The sequence below is a fragment of the Condylura cristata genome, unplaced genomic scaffold (genome assembly GCF_000260355.1).
Source record: "Condylura cristata isolate star-nosed mole 26May11 unplaced genomic scaffold, ConCri1.0 scaffold00013, whole genome shotgun sequence".
NCBI classification, from domain to species: Eukaryota; Metazoa; Chordata; class Mammalia; order Eulipotyphla; family Talpidae; genus Condylura; species Condylura cristata.
The window spans coordinates 34,597,964-34,606,783 of NW_004567114.1; the positions used below are offsets into that span (position 1 = coordinate 34,597,964).

The 8,820-nt window shown below is 33.3% G+C and overlaps 1 protein-coding gene across 8 annotated transcripts in view; it reads right to left on the minus strand.

The window, feature by feature from the left end:
* KTN1 (kinectin 1 (kinesin receptor)) overlaps positions 1-8,820 on the minus strand; it is a 105,170-nt gene that overhangs the window by 10,144 nt on the left and 86,206 nt on the right. For 5 of the 8 annotated variants that reach the window (XR_001145415.1, XM_012724548.1, XM_012724547.1 and 2 more), the window contains 5 exons: positions 6,097-6,186; positions 2,403-2,483; positions 1,420-1,509; positions 1,199-1,291; positions 95-166 (listed from right to left, as the gene is read on the minus strand). Coding sequence is in view for 7 of the 8 variants with exons in the window: in XM_012724548.1 (XP_012580002.1) it covers positions 95-166; positions 1,199-1,291; positions 1,420-1,509; positions 2,403-2,483; positions 6,097-6,186 (426 nt within the window). In the remaining variant the exon portion in view is untranslated. The remainder of the gene's footprint in view (positions 1-94; positions 167-1,198; positions 1,292-1,419; positions 1,510-2,402; positions 2,484-6,096; positions 6,187-8,820) is intronic. The other 3 variants (XM_012724546.1, XM_012724544.1, XM_012724545.1) reach the window with 2 other exon arrangements.

The window sequence follows — 8,820 nt, forward strand, 5'->3', positions numbered from 1 at the left end:
ATATGGAAAAAAAAATGTGCAAAATGATGTAAAAATAAACTTTGTAATAAAAAAAAATTTAGTGTAAAGATTATACATCAAACAAGTAACATACTTTTTCAACATCTTTATTCTGTTTTCTTAATCTCTCCAGCTCTTGTTCCGAAGATGTGAATGACAACTGCATCTGAAATGTGAGACAATCACATGCCTACGCAAACTAACAAAGACAGAGGTTGCTGGTCCTCCTTGGTGGCACAAAGGAGGTTAAGTCTCAGCACTACCAAGCCATGTGCAGTCACTGCAGGACAGGTTTGATCTCTGGCCAGGGAGATGACCCACATGGCACAGCAGACCTCTCTTGCCTTACCCATTGTTTCCCTCAACAGTGTATTTCAGTAGACCCACATGTTCTGCTTCTCACTCTGTCTCTGGTGACTCTGCTCACCCCCACATCTCTGGCCTGCACCCCAGTTTCTTGTATACATAAATAAATCTTTTTTAAAAATTTTTGTTCTTATAGTTTTAGTCAATTTAGTCAATTATGGTTCTTCAGGTTTTAAATTGCACCTCATATAAAATTATGTTGAATTCTAAATGACTTGAACATGGGTGTATCATAGTCAACTTGCTTTAAATTGTGCTCAAAACCTAGTTCATTTGCATGACATTACACTAGGTTCAACTAGGTGATTAATTTTTTTAACAATTAATGGCTGACCAGCTGTATTTAATCACCAAATGCAATAATGATGAATATCATTTACAACCCTAAATTCTACAAGGTTGGCCCAGGAAAAAAGTGACAACAGATGATATTCTTTAGTACATCCAAGTAAATGGGGAAAAAATTAACATTCAAGTTCCATAAATAGTAGTAGTAGATAATCTAAATATGCAACATTAATGTTCTAAAACTTATCTTAAACCCAAAATCCCCTACCTGTGTCATCACATATTCTTTCTTTAACTTTCTACGCACACTCTGTTATCACTACCTCTTGGCTATATTCTAAACCTGTGATTTCTCAAAGTTGGGTGAGCATCAGAATCACTTGAGGACATTATTTGATATACAGACTTCTTACCCTACCAAGTTTCAGGTTCAGGAAATCTGGGGGAAGCTCAAGAATGTGTACTTTTTAACAAGTTCCTAGAGATGCTGCTGCTGCTAGACCACACTTTGAGAACCAATAATCTAAGCTACTTTTTTAAATACCTGTTTAATAGTCTTTTGTGATTCATCAACCTTAACTTTCCATTTATTCTCTTCTTGCTCCACACTTCTCTGTAGCTTCTGCAAAATTCCTTCCTACAGAAAAAAGTAAAGTTATTTTGAAAACCTCAGGTTCTAATGCCAAGATGTTATTTAAGCTGCTGAAGGGATAATGATTAAAAAATAATCATAATAAAAAATGTAGATTAAAAATCATTTCCTACTGTTTCTGCAAGGACGGATTTATATTTTTCACACTCTAGCTGCAACAACGAGTGCATTTCATCAGCTTCTTTCAGCTTGTGCTCTAGAACCTGCAAAGAATGAGAAAAGAAAGATTCTCTAGTTACCAAAAAAGTCTTATGGTTCAAATTTGCTTCAATACTTATTGGTAAGACAAATGACTTCTGTTTATAGCTAAAGTATATAAAAAATTAGATACATTACACAATACTTGATATAATACATTTCAATCTCTGTAGGTTCCAATAAAGGTTAATGATTTTTTTGGTCATTTGGCTTTTACTAAAACTTCCTGAGTCAGCTTAATATAAAAAACACATTACAAATTGCTTAAGAATCAGGCTTCTCACTCTTCAGCTGGTAAAATCAAACAGATCCTCTTATGAAGTAGAAACGTAACAAGTTTCATTTGTTAAAGATAAAAAGGCATCCAGGTTCTGAAGATACCTAATGATAAAACTGGGAGTACTTTAGCAAACAAATGTCTGTCTACCTACTTATCTCTTCATTTTTAAAACTCAGTTAAATAAGTGAGGAGGGTGTTCTGACGGACTATGGTGGAGAATTATCAGTGCTTTGGTTGTGGGCATGGTGTAATAACATGTATCTCGAAGAGGTATGAACTTATACCTTAAATCCCATATAGTATTATACACCAATGTTACCTCAATTAAGTCACAATTTAAAAAATTAAATTTAAAAAGCGAATAAAGATTGTTAAATGTTCAGTTTTATAAATGGTTAAGAGTTAAATGGCAAACATTACCCTTGTATATAAAACAAAGCCAAGAATTTGTTTTAAGAAACAAATTACAGAATTTCTACCAAAATTTTCACAAAATGTAATCACCACCTTACACTTTCTCAAAAGATTATTTACTCGTATCTTTATCATTACCAACTTCATAAAAACAAATTCTAATTTTTTCAATGCTCAGTTAAAATATATTTGTCTTGAACTAACCTTAATCTCCTCTGAACCAGCAGTTTCACCCACACATTCTTTTGCCTTCTTTTCAAATCCATGCAACCATTCACTATAACTCTGTGAAGAAAAGTCAAAATAACTAATTTCCAATATACAAGTAGGTTAAAAACACTGAAGTAACAAAGTTAGATTATAAAAGACCAACAAACACTACTCCCTCTCAAAACTTCAAAGAAAAAATATACGATTATGGGTTACATAATCTAGTCTTGAAACATACACTGAAAATGTAAATAACTACAATTATCAAAATTAAATCTTATTTATCCTGACAAGGACTATCTGTAATTGAAGTCTGGACTTATAAGTAGAAGAGGTGAGCTCAAACTCAGTTTCCATCACTTACTAATACAGGACTAAGAGTCAAAACAGAAAAAGAATTCTTTTTTCAAAACATTTTTTTATTTAGGTAAGTCTGTTCATGAAAATGAAGTATAAGTATTCTGAGTTCATGAACTGACAGTATTTCAGAGAATTTCAAATTCTGTCAAAGTGCTCCAGGAATCTGAAAAATTAAGTATGTTTTACAATACTACAAAGTATTGTAAAAAGCATGATGAGAGATGATAAGAATACACAAACATTTATTTGTTGAAACCAACAAACCTCTCTGTACTGACAGGTTAGCTGATTTAAACACAAGCTACACATAATAATTTTTATTTTAAATTTTAGAATTATTATCATTTACTTGATTCAGTATTAAACTGATAGTGTTAATTACATTTAATCATATTTCCTCTGTCCACTTTTTAAGTCACAAGTTAGTTTGCTCACCCCACCACCCAAAGATAGAAATTTCAATTAAGTGCTCTAATTAAACCTTTACTTTTATGGCTGTATCAGGATTCTCTAAACTCTATTAAATAAGCATAAAAAACAAAATTGGATGCTACATTATCTCAACTGAGATCTCTCCTATGTTGACTTGTTTAATAATAAAGCAACACTAAATAGTAAAATGTAAAATAACCTATTTCATGTATAAAAGCCCTTTTGTATACACTGGTTATATTCATCTATCTTAATACTGAATTTGATTATTTTATCTTATAAGGTAAATAACTTGTAATTTTTTCATATCTTTTAAAGCCTAAAATCCTAAGTGCTAAATACAACAGTTTAACGTATTACTTAAATACAGATTACATGCAGCATATTAAACTTTTAACAAGTGGATAAACAAAAGCTAAATATCACATCAACATCATATAGTAATAAATATTTATAGTGTCAAAAAGATATGGCTATTCAGGATGAGTAAGATAGCTATTAAGAATCAATATCACATTAAAAATAAAATTCAATATTGTTGATATATATATTTCTTGAGGAATAGAAATTATAAATTGTTTTGACTCAAAAAAAAAACCTAAATAAATAAGTCCTCAAATTTTATTCCCAATAACTGTTAAATATAAATCAGGAATAAAGGTAATGATCATTAAAGGAAAAAATACAAAATATACTAACAACAACCCCTTCTAGGTTCAAGTAAGAACTGTTCTAGAACTGACAGCATATCAATTATGTTCAGCCAGAAAGTTATTTTATCAATTCAAATGATAGAAGACTTCCATTAAATTTATCACACCTAAATTTACCCCTCACCAGTTACAATGGGAAAAAATATTCTACTTCTTATACAAGTTAAATATATATTACTAGACACAACCTACAAAGGAAGCAGTTAAACTCCAGTACATTAAAACCAGCCATTAAGTTTACTTATACTACACATATCAACTACAGAAGCGACAAGAGCTCCTTTGGAAAAATAAAACAGTCCAAGTTTGGAGCAGGAAATATATGATAAATCAGGAACACCTTGATACACCTGGGCCTCGCTGGATGCCTAGGGGTTAAATCTCTGCACTGCAGCCTGAGTTTGAACCTTGTCCAGAGAGCTAACCCACATATGGGCGCAGGAGACCTCTCCTGTCTTCTCCCATAGCAACTCTTAGCAGTCTATTTCAGCAAAATCCACATGTTCTGCTCCCCAGCTTTCTCTCTGGTGAGTCCTCTCATCTCCTATTCCCTCTGGCTTATACACCAGTTCTTCTATGCATAAATATGCAATCTTTTTTTTTTTAAGTGCACAACACTACCTATGAAGTAGCGTTGTCCTGATCCCAATTTACCCCAAGTATTGTGCCTGAATCAAGCTTCTACTGAATACCAATTTGCAGAAGACACAAAGGACACATAATCTTAGGCGTGCTGTTCAGCTAAGCCAAGATGGGAGACTACACCAGTCTACATTCCCACGAACAATGTATGAGGGTTCAATTTTTCCCATATTCTCACCAACATTGTGGTTTCTAGACTTTTTGATTATGAGACCTTCTTAAGGGTGTGAGGGAGTGAATCCTTGCCTTTTGTAACATAGATGGAACTGGAAGGTATTGTACTGGAAGGTATTGTGCGAAGGAAAATAAGTCAGATGGAGAAAGACAAATATCAGATGGCGTCATTTACGTGTGAAATACAGAGAAACATAAGGTCAGATTAAAACAAACCAGTAATAAATCCTAGAAATCTAACAGAACTGAGGTTATAAGAGTTGTAAGGAGAGTGGGGAGAAAAAAGTGGGGAAGGGGCACAATAGACTATGGTGGAGGATTTTTAGTGCCTTGGTAGTGGGTGAGGTAACATACAGCTGAAGGGTGTGATCCTATACCTCTTAAATCATATGTGATGTTGTAAAAGCAATGAAACCTCAGTAAAAAAATCAATACAAACTACAATAAATGTCTTTTCATTAAAATAGACAATTTATAAAGACAGAAATGTTAGTACTCATGAGATTTATGAAATTGAGGATGATTTCTAATTGTAATTGATTATTTTTTAAGGAACCTTTGCTTCTTATAAATGTACTGAAATATTTAAAGATGAAATGCTGAAAGTTTACTTCCTTCAAAATAATCTAGGAAGTGCAGGGTAAAAGGTAAAATAATATTGCTTCATGTCAGTGTATCCTATGTGTTGATAACTGCTGAAATCCAAATGATACTGGATACATCAGACTTACTACGCTATTCTTTCTACTTGGGAGTGTGTATGTAATTTTCCATTAAAATAAAACGTTGCACCACTGTTTTTAGGAAACCACATACACACTCACTGGGTTGCACTGCCTTCAAATGCTCACTATATTAATTCTCTGAGCTAAGGCAACTTTTCTACCCCAGGTAGTGCAGGTTGTTTCTTACTATCTACAAGACTTCTTCAAGATCTGTTTGAAAAAAGTTAACAGATGGTCAAAATCTTTGAGTGTTGAAATGAAAAGAACATAGTTCATAGGATTACATATTCAATTTAAAAAGTGTTCCTAAAATTAAGAAGTAAAAACTTAAAATTAAGTTCAATTTTTGAATAAAGGGGTTTATTAACTATTGTAATTTCTTTCTCCCTTTATATTCTGCTGGATAGTATTTCATATGTGTTTTGTAGAATACAATGAAGGTATCACTAGAATAAGCAGAAACAAATTTTGAACTCACTGTCTTAACTATAAGTTACTGATCTTAACTATGTAAAAACACCCTAGTGAAAAATGCAAAAGATAAGAATTTGGTTAATCTTTGGGTGCACTATTGAGTGCAGAGTTCAATTGCTGCTTATTCAAAAGCTCCTTGATGCGTGTCTAAAAAGTAATTTATCTTACCAAATTAGAAGGGACAGACACCTTAGGAAATAATTTTTTGAGAACTTCCTTAGCTTCCAATTCAACAGCTTCCACATGTTGTTGTCTTTCCTAAAGCAGAAGATGAATCAAATCAAACTTTCAAGATTACAGAAATAAAAAGCTATGGTCTTTTAATTCTCTGGGAGGAAAGTCAAAGTAGTCTAAAAAATCATTTTAATACTGATTAACATTAAAACTTCCTATTTTAAAATGTCAAAATACTTCCATAAGAAAAAAAAATCTTCAAAATCTCTAAAGCATTATAGATAACAAGTGATGTGTTATGTTAAGCAAAAGCAGTATCTAACAACGTGAGACATTTACCTTATCATTAGAAATCCAGGAACAATTAACAAAAAATACACTTCCTATAACAAAAACTTTGTATGTATAAAAATAACACTTCTTATAGCTGAAACTTAAACTACATGCAAAATAAATATGCATCTGAACAACATAATGGAGGCTAATTGGCTGACCAATATCTACACAAAAATGCTTCACTGATACTAACTATGACAACATGGGAGTAAAATAGCAACTTGCATATGGTTAGCTTCCAAGGGTCAGGTGAAGTCACTAATGTTAAAGTGAAAAAAGACTCCCTGATGGCCTAGGGGTCAAGTCTCAGTGCTATCACCACTATGTCTTGAGTTCAATCCTTGGCCAGGGAAGTGACCCACATAGGGAGCAGCAAACCTCTCCTATCTCGCCCACTGTTCCCCTTAGCAGTGTGTTTCAGCAGATCTACTGTGTCTCTGGTGAATCCGCACACATGACCCCACCCAGTAAGCCCACACTCCCTTTCTTCTACACAAAAATAAAAATTAAAAATAATTTTGATGAGTGGTACATACCGGAAAAGGAAAAGAAAAAGAATAACTGCTAGAACATACTACTACACAAATGCAAGCATCAAGACTAATGCTGACACTTGTGACACTCTGCCAGCTATAAACTTAAAGTATTGCAAACATGTCCAAATTTGGTTACTTTAAATCCAAGTACAATAAACTTCAATTACTAATTCAAAACCATGGTTTGTCAAAATTAGGGTAATGACTTGAATTACAGACAAAATAAAAATCTAATATTTAAACTATCACTACATGATTTAAAAAAAAAAAAGGACCTATAAAAATGCATAGCTAAACGAAGTCCATCTCAAAATATTTGTGAAGTTCAGCAGGTGATCAGAAGGCAGGCAAGTTAGTTGACACTGCTATCCTACTATCCCCTCATTATTTGTAGTTGATCTTTGAAATCTATTACAAACTTAAGGTGCATATACTTCACTTTAAAAATCTAATAACATGAAAACCTAAAGTACATATAAAAAAACTAAAGAATCATTCCATACACAGGGGAAAACTATTACTTTATTAACTATTACTGGTAGGATTTTAAAAATATGTCTAAACAGAGTGTTCTTAGTAGTTCATAAAGCCCACTCTTTCTCTGAATATACCTACTTAAAATAAGACACACTCACTCAAGGAAAATTGTCAATATAGAGCTATTTAAGAGGGTATTTATATCATGTGAGCATAACACTAGTAAAATAATCTCTAAATAAAGATTACTTAGGATAAAACTGGAACAGCTCTTCTGGAACCTTCCCCAAAGGAAAAAAATATAACTAAAGGATGTCTCTAACTTATAATCAAGAGGCACAAAGAAAACTACTTTACTCTGCATTAACATTTTTAGGTATTAAAAAAAAATCTCTCATTTCACATAGCAGTTTGTAGATTTCAAACATATGGGAAAGATCAATTATTATAAATTGCATATTATAATTTCCTTAGTGTCATTACCTAAATGTACTATATACATGCAGTATCTTCCATGTGAACCTGAGCCTATCACTTATAGTAGCTCAAGTATATTTACTAATTCAAATACTATCCTGGAAAAATAGTACATCATCCTATTACATTTAAAGTAAATCAACAGTCATGTATTTCTGTCACTTGAAACATAAAAGGTGTTCTACCACTCTCTCAGCATAACTTGTGGTATCGTGGCAGTCAATTTATTACTTACCTATGCTATCTGAAGACTGTCTAAATTTCATTAAAATATACAAAAACTAGGGCCCACCTTGGTGGTGCAGCCGGTTAAAACACACCACTAAAGGGCCCTCCCTGGTGGCGCAGCGGGTTAAAGCACAGCACTAAGAAGCTAAAGCCACTTCCGCATGAGTTCGATCCCTGCCTGCCCCGGAGGAGATACACATGGCGTGGCAGACCTCTCCTAACCTGCCCACTGCTCCCCTCAGCAGTGTAATTCCTCTATCTGCCTGTTTTGCTCCCCACTCTGTCTCTGGTGAATCCTCTCATCACACCTGCACCTCTGGCCTGTATACCAGTTCTGTATGAATAAATAAATAATCTTAAACACACACACACACACACTAAATTCTGGGGTTTTTTTAGCGCCTTAAACACTTGGTGGTGAGTTTTGAAATATGGGTAAATTCTGATACTCATCATCAACCACATGAAAAAGCATGCATCAATTAAAGCTTTCTTTAGAATCATGATACACAGAAATTTCTATGAAAGGTGGCATATAACTTCCTGCTAGAATGACAAGGTAGAGATTACCAATTCTTAGACACCCTTTGTCATTAACCAAGGTAGTTAACTCGTACCAATGAAAAACAAAGTTGAAGAAATACTCAGGAGCTATTTCAGAACC